Here is a 20,092-nt window from a genome sequence, read left to right as displayed (position 1 = left end):
AACTCATCAAGAGTGTTAACTATGGCTGCCTTTTTATGGCCCTCCTCCATTCTTAGAACAAGCATGCAGTAAGTGAACCCAAAATGAAGTCAGAATTGCTGATACTTATTATGGTCTCAAACTTCAAAGTATAAAGGCTGGATAATAGGCATAACAGCCAGGCAGTTACAGTAGCATCTTCAGAAACAAAGATCAGCAATGGCACCCCATATATTTTCTCAGCACTGCTGTGCCTGTAAGGTTCTATGCAAGCTGTCACATTTCACTTGGCTCAGGCTGGTACAGTTTTGGATAAACCTACCTGTCTATAAAGGTTTTAACAGTTAAACTGCATTATTTTACATCCTTCAGTGGATAGAGCCTCTTGTTCACTTTACAGTATCAGACCTTACATGTGCATACAGCAGTACAAATATGATAGGAACAGAAGATTTGTGATTACTTACCCTCCATTTACTTTTTGCAAAGTTTTTACGGATTTGTGCACTGACAGATTCATGAATATTTTTACATAGAGCCGTATCCCCAGCAATCCTGGAAAATATTGAACACAAGTTAAAAATGTTTTCCAGTTACAGTCAGATACACAGACTCCTCTCTTAAATTACTGACACACACAAATTACACTGCTTCTGTGGCTGATAAAATGCATACGAGGCATTGACACAGAACCTGTAGATTTGTCAGTAATTAAAGTAAAAGATAATTATAACTATTCTTAAAAACATCTCTTCTTGCCTTCACGTAGATATCCAGCATACCCTGTATAAAAGGATGTGTGTGCTTACCTTTTTTTAATCTGGTCTGGTCAAGTTATTTTGCAGCTTTAGCTGGCCTGTGTCAGTAAATGGCTGCTGCTGGGGAGAGGAGGGAGCGCCGACAACAGATTGGCCATGGGAGATGGTGGGTGATGTCATGCAAAAACAGACTTGAGTCATTTTAAACAACACAATACGCCTCAATGTCAGTAATATGTGGATTCTGGTTTACTAACAGACACAGGTGTGTTGTGACGCGCTGGGTATGTGTATTGAGGTGCTGATCAAAATGAGTGGTATTGCAAAGCACTGCACTTAGTTCCATGCGTTGTGATAATATGCAGAAAAACACAAATTGATTCAGCTCACTAATCTTAATTAGCCCTACTACAAAGAGTAGTTTAGGGCTCCATTCACACTGACACTATCAAACCTGTGTTTATATGCATTCAGAAGGATATTTCTAAATGTAAATAAATGCATGTACAGTAAAACCTTGGATTGTGAGCATAATTTGTTCTGGAAACATGCTTGTAATCCAAAGCACATGTATATCAAAGCAAATTTCCCCATAAGAAATAATGGAAACTCCGATGATTTGTTCCACAACCATTTATTCATAGGTCTTTCAGTTTATAGTCCATATAAAAAGATTATAGCAATGTGACCAGGTTGTGTAACCATAAAATGTCTATTTACAAATGGCAGCCTCCACAAGGGGATTAGAAGCAAAATCCAGCAGGAGTTACAGAATATAAAAGAGAAGAGAGGCGCCTTTAAGTGTAGCAATATGGTTACATTTAATGAAGGTACAACATCTAGCAACTCACATGGTTGATGATTAAAACAGGCACATCTAAGTATGCAGGCATCCGGGGTAAAGCTGCCTACATAGACCGTCCTCCACACCACCGGCTCTCACCGCTGTCAATCTGCAATCATGACCGAGAAGACTACCCTGCAGTAGAGCGATCTGAAAGCAAGGCTCAAAGAGCTTGTGAAGCGCAGCATGGATGACGTTGATGGTGGTGTGGAGAATGATGAATTGGGAGGATTTGAGTTGCTAAATGTTGTACCTTCATTAAATGTAACCATATTGACACACTTAGAGGTGCCTCTCTTCTCTTTTATACTTAGTTGTGACATGACGCTACTTGTATATCAAGACATCGCTTGTATATCAAGTCAATATTTATGAAAAAAATTTGTTTTGCAAAACGCACTTAAACCAAGTTACTCTCAAACCAATGTTTTACTGTAATGATTTTTCAATTGTGTCATTTAAACTCAGTGTTTACCTGCATTTAGGTGCTGTCAGTTTAGCTGCATTTAGAGAAAATGTCCAGTATGCAGGACCTATAAATGGAGGGTTTAGCGCTACCAATCATCAAGCTATCTCTATTCATAGATCTTGTTTCATTCATGGAAGCTGTAATACGAATTTTATTTATGGAGGAGCTGGACAGAAAGGAAAGACATAGTCGAGATCTCTTGATGAGAACCTGTGACAGTCCTTAGTTGTATTAACCCCCACCGCACCAGAATAATACCGTGGAAGAGGTGGGGAGGGGGCTAAGGACAGGAATGATTTTTATTTAAAAAAAAAAAAGAAATCAACACAAGGGACACATTCTACTGACTGTACAGTATGTTATGTCCGTTGTGCAGATTTTTCGTTTTTTTTTTATTTTGGCAACACTTAGGTTTAAATTATATTCACATGGAGGATTGCATATTGCAATTATGCATAAATAACTTCAAAACCAGAAATAGAATCAGTGCTGTATTTAGACCTCGGAGGGGGCCTGCGGCACTTCAAGTTTGGGAGCCACTCAATATAGAAATTAAATTACATGACAAATAAAAAAGTGAACTGTAATACATAATTTGTTTTAAAAAAAAAATAAGTTAGGATCCGAATAGGAGACTTGTCTGATTTTTTTTTCTCAATTTTATTAAAACATCTACCAGAAGCCCTCATCTTTTTCTTTGCATCTGAAGCCAGGCTTAAGTGTTCTGTATGCTGACACCCACACACACTTTGTTCATTTTTTTAATAATAAAACTAATTTTATAAGTATCACATTTTTTTATAAGGAAGCCTGGGGCCACCTCTGGAAGCTGGGTCTGGGGCAATTGCGCCTTTTGTCCCCTTATAAATCTGACACTGTCAGATCAAAATCAATCATTATTATCAAAATAATAACAAAATGTATACATTCAACTGTGTAAATAATACAACATACACAATTAAGTGAAAAAAAAAATCTAAGCTAAAAATATGAAAAGTCCAAAATAAAAATTGTATTATTGCAACAATCATAAGAAGTCAATCAAAGTGAAATCCAGAAGTGCATGAATCCAAAGTGGATATTTGCAGTGAAACTCCCATCACCCAAAGGTCCTCCAGATGAATATACATATCTTTATTATTTTGATTCTGCACTGATTCTATCTCTTGTACTACAATTACCGGTATTTATGCACATATGATTGAAAATTAGGTATCTAAGTTGCTAGTTTATAATTCTTAAAATTATATTTTTTTTAAGCACAGACTTGTTATTGATTTTGAGAATATTTGCAATTTACTAAACTGTCAACAGGTATGAGTGTGAGAGATGAACAGACCAGTACTTTCAGCAGATATGGCATTATTGAATTGTGAACCTACACTCCTTTGTAAATATGAAAGGTCAGAGAACATAAAAAAACAGATCCTGAGATGTAAAGGATCCCATCTATTTCTGCATAACCTGAACTCATGTGCCTTTAAAAGCTGTACTTGCATTTTATCATTTAATCATTATACAAACTAATATAGCTACAGGTCCAATTGACATTTGTCTGATCTGTAGATTAAAATAGTCTTCAGAGCTTTTGTACTACTTCTGGCTATCAATGCAGTTTGGGTATAATTTCATTGGTCCCTGGCGACTAACACATTTCGCTTATTGCCTGATGTTTATTGTATGTAATGAAAGCCGTCTTGTGTATGCTGGCTGGAGACAGAGAAGTGCAATAGAGGCACCTGGGAGTGATCACACTAGTAGTAATCTTTACAATTCTTTGAAGTTATTTTCTGCATCTTGGATGGTTGTCTCAAAATAGTGTCTTCACCCCCATGTGTGACTCTGCTGCAATTATTTCCCCCAGATGTTCTCAGGTTATTCTTCCGAAATTTAGGTAAAACCAAAACAGTGAAGAGCAGCTGTTCTGTAATATATTTCAGCCTCTAATCCCTCTCACTTGGGGCCTATTAAAGGCAATCTGGTAAGCGCATTTCATGCAAAGAAAGCTATTTTTGTACAGATTTTAATAAAAATGAATAATACAATATTCCATTTTCAAGATTTAAGAAAACTGGCAAAACACCATTAAAATACTGAAATCCACTTATATGGTCCCATCAGTATTAAATATGCACATTGTAAAAAGCTGATACTGCTTGTCCCTTGTTGGCAGTATACTAACAGGCCATCCATACGTGTTAGCAAAAATAAGCCCATTTGTTAATGAGAAAAAATAAAAGCCAATAAAAAAAACAAACAAATTATGTGTTTAAATTTGAATTAATTTTATGTTCTGAGATTTTTATTTTAATAAATAGAAATATTAAAAAAAAAAAAAAAAAAAAAAAATATATATATATATATATATATATATATATATATATATAGATATATATATATATATAGATATAGATAGATAGATAGATAGATAGATAGATAGATAGATAGATAGATAGATAGATAGATAGATAGATAGATGCCGCATGATTACATTGGGGTAGTCTATACAAAATATCAAATGAATGAATGTTAAAAATGCTAAGGAAAATATGTTAGTGGTTGCGTGTTAAGAAGGTTCCATTAAAAATCAACCAGGGAAGGGAGTGGTTGCAGGTGCCCAGGCATTCAAAGGAAGTTTGTAGGGGAGACTGTCCTGCACATAAACCCATGTGAAATTAAAATGTTCTGTTAACGTGATGTACTAGGGGGGGTGGTTGTATATGAAAGTGGGGTGCTCATCCATTGGGGGGGGGGGGGGGGGCAAGATCAGTACTGATTGTCTGTTATTATAGTTTTGGTTATGCATAGATGGGAAGTCCACAGCAGAGATCTCACAAGATATTACAGCCAGAAGATGATTCAAGCTGCTGCAATGTACCAAAGCGGAAATGTTTGTTTTGGTAGCCCATAGTCTTTAATATGGGTGGCTGGGCTAAGAATGAGCAATAGTCGCTGCAGTCTACCGATGATCATGAAACGGGCAATGGTTTCCCATTTTAACATACATTCATTATGTTGTATGTATATCATTTTTTTGAGTTTTGAGTGGAATATGCAATGATCAAAACCCCTGTCTGTTAATCTTTTGATGTCTCTGTTACTTTTGGGCGATTGCCCTTAACTTTCTGTACACAGAGTTGGAAAGGAAATCTCTACAATGTAAGGGGAATTCCCCTCAGGCAGGTGTCACTGGAACAGGTTTCCACATTGAAAGATTTCTCTTCACTCACTGTTTTGGTGTAAGTTTGTGGAGTTTCCATCACTTTATTTCCGGTAATAAAGGTAAACAAGGTAAAAAAGTAAGAATGCATCAACCCTTCAAAGATACAGGCAGCAATAAAAACCTCAAACAAAAAACGTTACTGTTCCAGTTTAAAGTATTCCAAAATAGTGCCGTTAAATTTGCTATAAACACCAAATTGGGTGAAAGACAGTATCTGCCAAAGGAGTATAGCAGGAATAACCCACCATGTGATCAAGGCTCATTTAACTGATCTGTATCCATCCACACCTCTATGTCATACCATAGATCCACACTCTTGCTGTAACACAGAGCTGTGGATGGATACAGACCAGGTATATGAGCCTTGATCACATGGGGGTCATTCCTGCTATACTCCTTTGGCAGATACTATCAATTTGGTGTTTATAGCTAATTTAACGGCACTATTTTGGAATACTTTCAATTGGAACAATAAAGTAGATTTGCTAGCTCAGTGGTTTTTGGTGTGCGGGAGGTGCACTCCCGTTCCTAGTACTGACGCATTAAAAACCTGACAGAGGTTCCCTACTCTATCCAAAAGTTAACAAAAAGCTTTGGTTTTGCACACACTTTAAGGGTCCATTTACACTTCTGTGTTGCAGTAATGCATACAACATGTGTTTCTGCGATGCAATGCCAATCATTTTGAATGGTACTCCAAGGAGCTAAGGCAACGCACCTGCATTGAAGCATGCAGCAACTCAGGGTAGTACATAAGAAAAAAAGGACCACAAACATTTAAAGTGCACTAGAGTGCGATGGCAGCCCATTCATTTTAAATAGCTTGCCATAACACAATTCATGTTATCATGCAACATTATAAACAAGTAAATGGGCCCTCATAGACATTGGATCATCATAATTCTAGATATTTCTATATGATTGCACAATGATTGTTATGGCTAGAGCACTTTGCAACTTGGGGAGAAACTTTGGTCCAATTGCTCTTGAGGAAAGGGTGGATCAATGAAGATCATTTTTCCTGATTGAAAGTGTTCCCCTGAAATAACAAAGATGCTGGCAGATATGGATGAGCTTGTTTATGCACTGTTGTGGTAAAGTAAAGATTGTTTGGTGGTTCAGGATCAGAAGTTTGTGGCAGGAATGTTTGGATACCAGACTTTTGTGGACACAGGATCAGTTGCCTTATGCCGTGTACACACGAGCGGACTTCTGGTTCGCCTAAACTCCGAAGGACTTTTCGACAGAGTTCCTACGAAACGGACTTGCCTACACACGATCCCACCAAAGTTCGATCATTTCGAACGTGATGACGTACGACCGGACTAGAGTAAGGAAGTTCATAGCCAGTAGACAATAGCTTACCTTGCGTCATTTTCGGTCCGTCAGACTAGCATACAGACAAATGTTTTTTTCCGAAAGAACTCGAGTCCATCAGAAAGATTTGAAACATGTTCTATTTCTAAAGTCCGTCAGATTTTTCGACAGAAAAGGTCTGATAAAGGTCCAAAGCCCACACATGATCGAATTGCCCGACGGATTCGTTCCGTCGGACCTTTGATGTCGAAAAGTCCGGTCATGTGTACTCGGCATTACACACCAATGCTGATTTTTTGGGATAACTTTAGATTTATTATTGGTGTGATGACCCAACTTTCTAACAGACTATGGTGGTTTGATAATGAACCAATATATTATACTTCATTGCCCCAATACCAGGTTCCTAGAGACTTTTGCAGATATCAGACAATATTTGAATAGCACACATTTGGAGCTTACTGCCCCGGAGGAAACAGGGTTGCCTCCAAAGCACACAGAGCGCCACCCAGGCACATAGTACAGGCATACCCCACTTTTAAGTACGCAATGGGGTTTATTTACTAAAGCTGGAAAGTGCAAAATCAGGCTCACTTCTGCATAGAAACCAATGAGTTTCCAGGTTTTATTACCGAAGCTTAATTGAACAAGCTGGGGTTAGAAGCTCATTGGTTTCTCTGCAAAAGTGAGCCTGATATTGCACTTTCCAGCTTTAGTAAATAAACCCCATTGGGTACTTAAAAGTGGGGTATGCCTGTACAGAATTATTGTAACTTCAGCATTCATAATAAATGGATCAACATAACAGAGGGATGAGCATGGAATTGAGCAGAACTTCACTAACCCCTATTCCAAAATGTGGCAGTGGATCTCAATTGTACTGTGAAAGGAGCTGTATGACCCCAGTCTTATATTCCAGACATGGCCATAATCCTGTGACCTTGGTGCTAGATTATGAATGCCACTCAAGCTGGGGAAGCCAAACTCCCGCAGTCACCAAGGAGTAAGGTGCAGGCTGCCAAAGGTGCTCATCCGAAGTGATCAAAGAAATGCTGCACTCCCATCCAGTTAACCTAAGTGTGGACCTGAAAACGGCCTCAGCCCACGAGTCTCTGCCAAAGCCATGCCCCCTGACGTGTTTTGCTCCACCCACTGGGTGGCTTTGGTGGAGACTCATGGATTGGGACTTTTTCGAATTCAAAACAAGGTTGGCTGGACGGAGTCTTTGATTTTATATATGGCTATACTATAATGCTGTTATGTAGTTAGTGCAGGCTCCTAAACTACATAGAGGTAGGATTTATAAATAACATTAAGATTTGCATTTACCATGGGTGTCGTAGTGCTTGTTCACAAGTGTATCTCTTGTTGGGATCCTTTTCCATCAAATTGCCGATAAAATCTTTAGCTGTTAAAAGACAGAATACACTTAAATATGGTGGCGCTGCATACTCATTTGTGTGATATAAGTCAGCTGTTCCATTTATTTGTATTCACAGTTGGGAATTTACAATGCGATTTCCCCCCTGTGGGCTTGTTTGCAGAATATCAGCCGCTTATTTATAAAAATGATATGTTAAGGTAAACTAAAGATCATGATTAATATCACGTCAAGCAATTCTTGGGCTGCTGTTCAAGTAATCAAAAGCCTTGTAATTTCAAAAGTAACAAGTGTGTTGAGTTATTAATTCAGTACATGATTCTTTCTGACTGATTCATTAGTGTCATTGAGTGTATTCAATTTTACTACAATACTCCATCTGTTGTCACACCACAGGACCAACCTACAGTGAGCATAAAACCAAAAACAAAGGCACCCTACTATGCAACTGTAAATACTAATTTCAGATACTTACACATGCCAAAATAATAAAACTACAAAAGTGCAAAGTGCCCATTCCAGAAGGCATAGCCAGGTCCTGCACTCCCTTAGTCTTCTCTGTAGATAACCCAGCCTCGGACCTGCCTGAGCCTGGCATTGAAAAAATAAGGAGCAGCAGAATGCCTGCATAGGTGGTTGGTCCAATACCACTATATATATGTACGATCAGATTATGTTCTTCAGCTATGATTAAAGCGGGGTTCCCATTAGAAAAAAAAAAAAATTAAAAGTCAGCAGCTACAAATACTGCAGCTGCTGACTTTTAATCGGACACTTACCTGTCCCAGGGTCCAGCGAAGCGGGGGACCGAAGCCCCGCTCGTCCCCCCCTTCGCTCGGTGGTGCCGGCATTTTAACTGTGGGCGCCCGGCTGTGGCTTCACAGCCAGGCACCCACTGCGCATGCGCGAGCCGCGCGCTGTCACTGGCCCCGCAATCATCTGGGACCGGTCACGTGTCCCAGATGATTGACAAGAGAGAGGGTGGAGAGGCAATCTTCCTTCCTGCGCTGAGGGAAGTGACATCAGGAGCCCAGGCACCGAAGGAGGCAGACTATGAGGGACCCTCTAGCCACAGGCATTTAGAGGTGAGTAAAAAAAAATTTTCTCCAAATGTTTTTTTAAAAAATTTTTTAAGCGCTTTATTAATTTTTTTTTTTTTTGGGGTGGAACTCCACTTTAAGCACCTTCTAATGGTGTGAAACACATCAGCTGTTTTGTTCCTGTACCCCTGTGATCTATGGATTGACAGTTTGGATTTTATTGATTCTGCACAATAAAGGTGTTGCATCAGAGAGCGGCCGTCCAGCATTTTCTTGGGGCCCTCCAGCTATTGTGGAACTACATTTCCCATGAGGCATTGCAAGGCTGGCAGTTACAATGACTCCCAGAGGCATGATGGGACTTGTAGTTCTGCAACAGCTGGGGGGCCCCAGGTTGCCTACCCCTGCATTGGGGTGTGCACCCCAAAGTTGCCTTTCTCTGCATCCTCAGCTGCATGGGGCAGTGAAAGAATGGGAAGAATGGGAAGTGCTCTGTGCTGAGGTAGAAGCTGATTGGTTGCAATGCACAGCTGCACCAGATTCCATGTGCACCAGTTTTAGTAAATCTCCCCATATGTGTCTATGCAGGCATTTAAAGGCAGAAAGAAAAAAAACACTGCCAATATGTTCAGAAGCAGAGCACTTTGGTTAACACTAGGTGCAGTAAGCGCTTGAGTGTTAATTACTTTCAATGGATAGACTAATGGATTCTTCTGGTCAATGAAATAAATTAACGCCCAAGTGCTTGACGCGCCTCAATGTGTCTACATGTGTAAAGCCTTCTTTCTGACAAAATGTTGCTGCTGGGAGGAAATAAGGGTGGGCTCTGTCAGACTTGCTGCAGGTTCTATTGCACACTGTGAGAAACTTGCAGTGAAAACACAGTAAGCAAATTCAATACAGGAAAGAAGCCTGTACAATAAGGAAAGGCTGAAGGTGGGGCTGGAGTTCAGCTTTAATTGAGCTTGGGGTTCCATGGGCAATTTTATTCCCTTTTTACGAAAATATTTAACCACTTAAAGCGCAGTTCCAGTCATTTCTGTGTTTATTCAAAAAGTGTAGCTGCTGACTTTTAATAAACACACACTCACCTGTCCCATGGTCCAGCAATGCGGCTGCCTGAAGCTTCGGTTCTCTCCCCCGCCTCTCCGCGGCACCACTACTGTGGGCACCCGGCTGTGACACCTTACAGCTTCACAGCCGGGTGTGCACTGCGCATGCGTGAGTCGTGCTGATTGTCCTGAATGGCCGGGCAATCTTCTGGGACCTGTGACTTGTCCCAGAAGATTGCAGGGAATGGAGGGGAAGTGGGAGCTGGGTACCTGTAGGCCTTAAAGCGGAAGTTTCACTTTTGGGTGGAATTCCGCTTTAATGAATACATTCTCTTTCATTAAGTTGAACAAGCTACTGATTTTTAAATTGGTTGTATACCTTACATATACCCAGTGAAATCACTAGTCTCAGGCGATAGACAGAGATTAAACAAACCTGTTTATCTGCAGTCTTCTCTACATTCTTTTAAAGTCCAAAATTTAAACAGCTAGCTTGTCTGAGCTTTCAGAAAGCAGGGGACAGGGAGCTCAAGTTGCACTTTGCAGGAAAGGGACACCCCCTTCACACAGCACATAGGAACAATCACAGTCTGTGTACTAGAGGTCCCTCCCCTGTCACCTTTTTACCTCTTGGTGTCAGGAACACTTGTTAGAAGTGACTCATGCAGACAGAAGGGGAAAGAGTCAGTGGACAGACATGTCATTTAGTGCTCTGGATTCAGACAAATACACACTATAGAGGGTTAAGCTTTGTTCATATTTCACGTCTGAAGTTTACAACCACTTTGAATTAGTATTTAGATATGTTAACTTTTCACAGTTTGAAATTCACAAAAATAAACAAAAAATAAAAAATAAACATGGCATAGTAGTGCACATACCTGAATCTGAAATGTCATCCCAATACGGGGAATCAAATTCATAATCTGCCTTTAGTATCTGTTCAAAGAGTTTGGAGTCATTTTCATCATAGAAAGGTGGATATCCGCAGAGGCTAAAAAGGTTATAGATAACATTAATACAGTACAGGTACAAAAACATTAAAGCATATTCAAAGCCTAAACTTTGTTCTAGGTTTGAGGTTGCAAGTGGTAAAAACCCCTCTTTATTTTTTATTGCTGTCTGTATCATTGCTAGGGAAATTCACCCTCTCTATTTGTCCTTGTGACCATAGTGAGAAATCTAAATTTTACAGTTCCAGTGATATGCATCTAACAGCAGATTTCCCCTTCACTTTAGAGAGATTTTCTCCAACTCCTGTGTCTCCAGGACAGGAAGTAAAATGTAAATCCCCCCTATGGGACACAGATAGCAAAAAAAAAAAAATCAGTACAGATGTTGTAACAACTTACTTTTCTATCAAAAAACTAAAAATGAAATGTTTTGACTTTAGATAAACTATAATAATATTTTTGTTTCTAGGAAGGGGTAACTTTTTTTAAGACAAAAAGTGTTTGTAAGAAATTGAGAGTGCCACACAAGACTGCAAAGACCTAATAGCCCATCCCCAGTGTGTGCCCATACGTTGTAACCCAACTTTCCTGTGTCTCCCCACAACCTTTCCGGCACCATACCTCCCAACTTTAGAACTTGAGAAAAAGGGATGGCTCGACCAAAAATGGGCATGGTTAAATGATACTGGATTTGGAATCTGAGTTTATACACAACAAATATGTGTGGCACTCCTTGTACTCCCTAGTTACAGAGGCAGAAATAACAATCTTATAGACACACAAAAACCTCAGAACAAAAGATAATGTTTTAACTGAAATCCTTTCATTGGCCCCCACTAGAGGCCTCTTGGATAGCTTTGGTACCCTGAGTACTGACAGCCATGTGTTTGCAGATACAGAATACTCTGAGCCCCTTTCACCACCACAAGGAGTTACTCTGTGTAAATCATGTCTTGGGGGGGGGGGGGGTTTGGTGATCTTGGTATGTAACAATGTGTGTCTGTGGTGCTAAACATTCTCTGACTGTGTTGATGATGGGCTATTGGATAGCCTTAGGGCTGCTGTCAGGCCCTTAGGCTCTCCAGCAGTAAATACCATCAGGTTGTTCTCATACGGGAGCAGTAAGGTTGTCCTGGAGAAAGCCAGATCCCTAATACAGGTAGCACTATAGAAAATATGAGAGAGGGGTAAAAGAGAACAGAAAGCTAGCAACAGTGTGGCAAGGAGCCTGGACGAGAGGAGAGTGGGTGTTTTGAACATTTAACATTTTCACCGTAACATTAGAGCTTTAATTTGGTAGCAAATTTGGTTACATATATTTTAACCTCCTTGGTTTTTATTGAAAATAAACAGAAAAAAATGTGAAAAATTGCATTTTCCTGTATTTTTTTCCCAATGCAACCTTTATTTAATCAATGTTTATTTAATTTGCACACACCCCTAAATTTACTCCAAAAAATAATCAACAAAATCTCCTGATTAAAATATCATGTTGGTGCAATTTTTATACAACACATAAAGCCTAAAGGTAAAGCTCAAAGTATATAAAGTATGTATACATTTAAGGGAGAGCCTTATTCCCCTTTATATGCAACATTGAGATGCACGCAGTAAAAAAATGGTATGTGTAAATTGTTAGCGTAACATTAAAATAAGATTATGTTCGGTTGACAAGGGCACAATATAGCTTGATAGTGAATTTTTACAGGTTTGCAATCACAAAAATTCAAATGACAGTGCATTCACTTACGTGAGCACTTGATGATTGTGCAGTAAGTGCTAATGTCATCCAAATCATTCAAAGTTATTGTTGGGATCTTTTTTTTTTTCTTATTTATTTTTCTTATTTATTTATTTTTCTGTTTTCTACACTTTCTTTGTGAGGGGTTCCAGATCTGGTGGTGGAGACCTCATACAGCTATGCAGCAGCTGATCGCTTCTAACAATGATCTATTGCTGGCTGCAATCAATGATCTATTGCTGTGAGAATAGTGCTGAGATGTTACTTGTGATGTCAATAGACCCCTAATTTTAGCAGAATGTGGAAGCATTCTATTTACATTTGCTTCTATAGCATGCTCTTATGTAGCAATCGATAGAACTGATTGCTTCAGTTTCTTGGCTTAGTGCTGGATGACAGCTGACAGTTCCAGCACTAGTGCAAGGGAAGATGGAGGCATCCGTTGCCAACCCTGGCATCCCTGCTGGGGTTTGCCAATCCCTTCTCACCTACAGCATTTAAAGCTGGGCACAGGTGGATCAAAATCAGCCGGTTCAGCAGGAACCAGAAAAAATGTCATCTGTGTGTGGCCCTCCCTGTTCAACAGAAACCGATTGTTAGATCGACCCCTGTTACACGGACATGCTGGAAAGCTTTTGCCAATCAGCGGCTGCAGCCACTGATCAGTGTATTCCGGCAGCAGCAGAAGCCACTGTCAGAATACAACCTCCCATTGGGGGGTAATTTCATCATCCACCTAGCTTGTGTGAATGGAGGAATCTGTCCCCTGGATGAACAAACAAAGCATCTACGCCCAGCTTAAGCCCAGCGAGTGCAGGAGCCCTGTACTCCTCTAATCAATGCTACTAATTTATCTAAAAAAAACTATAAACTGCTACAAAGTAAAATGCTGAATGATAGTATTTCAGACTAGTTAGCCCAATAGGGAGAATTTTACAGCATCTGTGAAAAAAATCTGACTTTTCTCATAAAAAACATCATAAATTATAATTCTCCTAACACTTTTATTAACAATGCAGTTTTTGACAGCAACTACAATAACCCAAACAAAGCAGTCTGGAGGTAATTATTACTCATTACTAACTGGCGCTGATGCAAGTCTGATAAGTGTATTCTTGGATTACAGTGTGTGTTAAGTCTCCGGTAATGGCTGATGCTCAGCTGTTTCTAAATGTAACCTGTTTTCCGCATGTAAAGCCCAGATGTCCATTCAAAATTGTATTTATCTGTATTTACAATATTATAATGGTCTCTGTAGAAACTATGTAACTAAACAGCAGTATAGTTAAGCCTCGTACACAGGATCGGATTTTCCGACTGGAAATGTGTGATGACAGGCTGTTGGCAGAAAATCTGACCGTGTGTACGTTCCATCGGACAATTGTTGTCGGATTTTCCGCGGACAAATGATGGATGGCGGGTTTTAAAATTTTCCGTGGACAAATGTCTGTTGGATTTTCCGAGCGTGTGTACACAAGTCCGTTGGACAAACACGCATGCTTGGAAGCAAGGACGAGCCAGAAGCAGTTGGTCTTGTAAATTAGCTTTCGTAATGGAGAATTAACATTCATGACGTGGCAAATTATGAAATCTCGAAATACAGCACACATTCTCTTCTTCTTTAATGGGATAATAATGAAGCTGCTTTGTTGGTGTTGCTGATGGAGTTATTGCAAACTAATTTTTTTAAAGGCTTTTTTTTTTTTCTAGTGATATCAAGAATAATATTTATTATGCTTTTTTTTTTTTTTGGCAAATTACCACAACACCATTATCCCGTAGTTTTTAGGATCAAAGATCCAACTATGTTGGTGTCCCTTGGCAATTTTACATTGTATTTTTTTAAATGTAACTGCCTACTCCCAAACTGCCATTTGAAGTAAAACACATAGCCAAGTATTATTCTACACATTTTTTTATTGTGCATTAAAAAAAGAAAACAAATAAAATTAGACATGCTAGCTGCCAATGGAACTTAACCGAAAAGTGCATTCTATGCATCCAAAAATATAGAAAATATACCAAATCAAATCATTATTCAGCCAAAAAAATAAGGTCAAAGCAATAACTCCAAGGCCAATAATAAATAATACGTTATCTCCTCCGATACCGCAACATGTCTGGTTGACGAACGGCCGTTCAGAAACGAACTGAAAAGTGTGAAATGAAAAGCGCGAAATGAAAAGCGTGAAATGAAAAGCACGAACTGAGAAGCGCAAATCAACACTCACCAAACTTCTACTAACACGAAATTAGCAAAAGGAGCCCAAAGCTAGAGCTAAAGAGCTGAAAAACCAGTCTGTCACTACGTTCGTGATTGTTGGCAAACAATTGTGTGCTGTGTGTATGCTAGACAAGTTTGGGCCAATGCCCTTCGGACAAAAGTCCACGGTTTTGTTGGCCAACAATCCGATCGTGTGTACGAGGCTTAGGGCTTTAGTATTTAAATCAGTGTCATGTGTGGAAAAGCAAAAGAAAATGTCTTGAAGGGCAAGCAGTTTTTACAACTGTTTTCTTGTTAGTATACAACAAATTTTCGTGCTAATGGTCCTGCAAATCAATTGTACTGTCATGGTTAATGCTCTTGGAGGGGAACCCATGCCGTTTTTTTATTTAAAATTTGGCGTGCAGTTCCCCCTCAAGATTCATACCAAACACAGTGCCTGGTATTGGCGGGGATCCAAGTCGGATCCCCGTTCAATATGAGTCGGTACCCTGTCGGGTTGATGGAAATGGCAAACCGCAGCTAAACGCAACCACAGCTAATCGCACTGTGCAAATGCAGCTGATCGCAGTGCCTGGAGTCTTGAATTTCACAGAAAAAAAAAACATACTTTTAACTGCGGCAGAATAGCCGTCCGTGTGAAAGGCGCCTTAGAATTCATAGAAATGTGAAAGGCAATCATGTCTTGGTCAGAGTTGCAGATAGGGTGGAGTAAAGCCAAACATTTACTGTTTAAAACCAGATTAGTTATTCTATATTCTTTTTCACACTCAGTAATTATCACTCAGATATTGACCAATATCATATTGATAATAAGGCTTGCACATGAGTTAAAATATAAATGCAGCATTTGTAGTCATGTAGCCAATCTGAACATAGATGCACTGTTGTCTATAGACAAGCAGCTGCATAAAGATCCGTAATGCTGCAATGTGTTCAGAAATGTAAAAAAAAAGAAAAAAGAAAATTGAGTGCAGTAAGTCATGCGTAAAATCCATGAGTGATCGATCTACTAATGCTATGCAGAGAAAAAGGACCACTCACATTAAAGAAGAACTTCACCAGCATTTTAAAAAATTACAAATCAGCTGCTACAAATACTGTAGCTGGTGACTTTAAAAGAACAGGTACTTAACAGCCCATGCAGTCCAGAGCTGTTTACTCGCAGCCATTTTAACCGCCACTGCTGGATCCCGCTATCTTTGATTTGGGAGTTGGATGTGACTTCCTGATGAATCACAGTTGGCTCCCCGCTGCAAATGCACAAGGTCAGACAGTGCAGGGAAACTGGTCCTGCAGCCTCTTGGGATGTGTGACATGTCCCAGAAGCTGCAGGAGGGGAAGGGGGTGAGACAAGGTAATATCATCCTTGCCTAAGTGAGGATTGAGGAAGGAGGTACCAACAAAAAACTATTTGCCCCCCTCCCCCCCCCCAAAAAAAACCTGCAACTCAGTTACAGTCTGTGTGGAGGGAGAGAATGAATTGACCATGATGTCAGCTGAGGGTACTCGAGGAGGAGAAGCAGCCTTTGTACCTTCTGAGAACATAGGAGACAATGGGCAAGTTCAAGAACACCTTGCTGCCCCCTTCTGGCATAGTGGTTAATTGTGTTCCCAGAATTTGCCATTGGAAAAAAGCCAGTGCAATGCCTGTGTGGAAGAATGAAAGACAAAACCCCTGGACGCATTGGCTGGATCATCTGTATGCATTTAAAGGCTTCATTTGTAAATTTGATTGAGGTGCGCTTTTAACATTAAGACCCAATGAATTTGTCAGAACAGCATTTTAATGTAATTAGAGTGGGAGTAAGCTGCATGATTTTTACCTATAGGTAAGCCTATTTAGGTACTGTAAATATCTCCTAAACGTGCACTGTTTGGGAGTTATTTACTGTACATGCAGCGGGTGATGTCACTGGCGCATGCGCTGTGTAGGAACGGCATAACCGTGCCGCTCCTTCGGATTTCGGTGCCGTAAATGGTGGCTCCCACCCACATGTACAGGAGTGATGTCATTGTGACTTCGGCCACTCACACAGCCAGAGTATGCGAACCCAGAAGAAAGACTGGGTGAAGATGGAAGTGCCTTCAGCGGTGACAGTGCAGCGCTGGAGGGCTTCGTTTTAAGGTAAGTTTCACATAATATGTCACATTATGACATTGCCTTGCAGATGAAAAAAACAGTGGTTTACTACTGCTTTAAGGAAGCAATATCCAATTTTAAAGGGAACGCAAATATTTTCTTTATTAAAGTTTATACACTTTTGTTAAAAGACAAACAATCCCCTCTAGGTGATCTATGAACATTGCAAGGATTTTAACAAACGTTGAGTTATTTGTTTTTGCGCCTGCATCCACCCCGAGCTGCATGCAGGCAACCTATGGAAGTAAATAACAACACAGCGGTTGTATGGACACAGTGTGCTTCCAGGGCTTTGCACCGGCTCCTGCACACCTATCAAATTTTGACATGCGGCTGTGTCCATGCAGTTGCTGCGTCTGCATTCACTTCCATAGGTTGCCTGCACAAAGCTTGGAGTAAATGAGTGAATACAGGCGCTTAAACAATCGCCTCATTCACGCAGTTTGGGTTGCAGCACCCATGTCATACCTCCCAACGTTTTGTGATGGGAACGAGGGATGCCTATTACAAAAATGATGTAGCGCCCCCTTAAATGAGAATTAAAAAAAAAAAAATGAGTTAAACCAACAAGTGCTTTTTTTTACCACTTCTATTCCTTCATGCTGGCTTTTGAAATGTACAAATGCAGCAATTTTGAAAGATAAAAAGTGCATTTTATATACAACTATATAGATCAGAACAAAATGAAGGACAAATGACGAGAAAAGAGGGACAGAGGGACATTGTCCCAAGTCAGGGACAGTTGGGAGCTATGCCCGTGTGAATGGGGCCTTAGAGAATATCTTACCAAAAATCATATTCCTATTGAACAGAATGCTGAAAATTTTACTTGTATCTTAGTGCAAGTGTCTTAAAAAAATCAGTCAGCCAATCAGACAATTTGGAAAACTAAATTTCTGGTGGCATTCTGTACACCAACATGGTTTCATACTACACTGAATTTTTGGACAGTTTTGTAAAACTGGAACAGCAGCAAATCGAATGGAACATTACATTACATTGGCTTGCGTGGCAATTTTACATGCTATATACATTTTTCAATGAAAGTGGAATTTACCTTTAAAGTCAGGACTACAAACTAAAATAAAAAAAGTTTCTTTTTTTAGTTAGATAAATATGACATACTGCATATCAAAATTATGTAGTCTTCTATCCAGCCTACAGGTAGATATCTGACCCCTTTTCACATACAGTATTTCCTTTTATCTCCTTACCACCTGTTGTAAAAAGACTGTTTACAGATCTCTACTGCTCTATTTGAAATTTACACAAACAAGTAAATGAACTAGGGCAGTGAATTATCATTTAGTGAACAGCTCCATCCAAGGTTTCAGTCAGATAAAGCAAGATACATGGCAGCCAACCAGTGGCGGTCCCACTCGATCGGCCGCTCGCCCGCCGCCTGCCAGCCTCAAACTTACCCCATCCAGGTCGCAGCTTCGGCGTCTTCCCCCTGCATCTCCCCCCGAGTCCCGGGGTTTGCTTCTCCTCCAGGCCAATCTGGTCTTAGGACTTCTGGGCAATTGGGTCTCAGGACCCGCTTCCTGACTGGCCGGGAAGAGAAGCAGAAAGACATTAGCGAATACTAATTCGCTAATGTCACACAAGTGGGTGGGCCTTTTTGAAGCACATTAGAGCCTCAGGCTCTAATCATGTGCTTCAAAAAAGAAAAAAAAACCTCAATTGAAATCCATGCGTCCAGCACCCTGCATGGAGATTAGGGACCGGGCACATGCATCAGGGGGGCGGCGCCCCTGCGCCCCTTATAAGCGGCCAACCATTGCTGTGCTGTATCTTTGGATAAATCATAGCATTCTGAAGAAATTTTTGTCACTTATTAAGCTTATATTTTTAAAACAAAGATTGTATACACATAGGAAAAAACATAAAAATCAGTAAAAGAACATATAAACTTAAAAGGATATAAAAACCTGACCCAGACCCTTTATAACTTCTCTTTAAAACAGACCACCAAATTCAGATATTTTACAAAAAAAAGACATTCGGGGGAATTAATTAAAAGTTTTGAAGACGCTTTCACTGTGCCACTACGCAACAAATGTTGGTGCGTGAGACAGATTCATGTAAACAGCTACATGAGTCTAGGGCACATGCTGCATGCGGAGATGCATTGAGACCAGAGTGTCCTATATAGACAGCTCATCCTCAGTGCAGCTGGGCCCCCTCCCCGCCACTGCAGTTGTCACACTGACAGCGCAGTAGCCAGGGATTATAAAAGCTTCATGGGGATTCACAGACACTAGTTCCCCCTAAGGTCTGCTCCCTTAGTGATTGGCAGCAAGCAGTAGGTGGATAGCCATTAGACAGCCAGTGCCTGCTGTCAATAGAAGAGAGCCGACCTGATGGGGAATTAGTGCCACAGCCTCCCCATCAGGCTCTGCCCACTCACTGGTTGCAAGGAGGCTGTTGGCTATCCTTAACAACCAGTACCAGGTGGGGAGAGGAAGAGGTAGCGACGGCAAATATTCTGCTCTGCTACACAGCGTACAGAGACAGGCACTCTGCCTGTCTCTGTATGCCAACTTAGAGATGGTCTTAAAAGAAAAGTACAGCCAAAGCTCATTTTGCTGTACTTCTCCTGTGGATCACAGGAGTACAGTTCGTTCTGCACTCTTGTGATCCGTTTTCAGCAGACAGCGGGCTAGGTAAGTTTAAATCTGCAAAAAACCCAAACCCTATACTTCTCTTTTAATTACCTCTAGTTTTGTTATCTAGGAAGAAGGATGTAATTATTTTTTTAAATTGGTGAAGTAATAACGTCACTTTTACAAAGTAGCATTATTAAGAACTAGCTGAATCTGCGGCATGTGCTGCTCTAGCTACAGAAACAGGCAGCAGGGATTTTTGAAAATGGTGCAAGACATTTTAAAGGGCCATTCGGCCAGAATAGTGTTGCTAAGACATTATTGAATTCCCCTGGAAAGCGTGTCCTCACTGGTCATGTATG

At 40.2% G+C, this 20,092-nt stretch overlaps 1 protein-coding gene across 1 annotated transcript in view; it reads right to left on the bottom strand.

The window, feature by feature from the left end:
* The window catches only part of CAMK1D (calcium/calmodulin dependent protein kinase ID), a 401,220-nt gene that overhangs the window by 20,963 nt on the left and 360,165 nt on the right, over positions 1 to 20,092 (bottom strand). The window contains exons 7-9 of the mRNA XM_073619503.1: positions 10,945 to 11,057; positions 7,920 to 7,998; positions 447 to 534 (exon numbers count right to left, since the gene is read on the bottom strand). Of these exons, the coding sequence (XP_073475604.1) occupies positions 447 to 534; positions 7,920 to 7,998; positions 10,945 to 11,057 (280 nt within the window). The remainder of the gene's footprint in view (positions 1 to 446; positions 535 to 7,919; positions 7,999 to 10,944; positions 11,058 to 20,092) is intronic.

The sequence above is a fragment of the Aquarana catesbeiana genome, linkage group LG03, assembly GCF_042186555.1.
Source record: "Aquarana catesbeiana isolate 2022-GZ linkage group LG03, ASM4218655v1, whole genome shotgun sequence".
Taxonomy (NCBI): Eukaryota; Metazoa; Chordata; class Amphibia; order Anura; family Ranidae; genus Aquarana; species Aquarana catesbeiana.
This window is presented reverse-complemented; position numbering and strand designations above follow the sequence as displayed.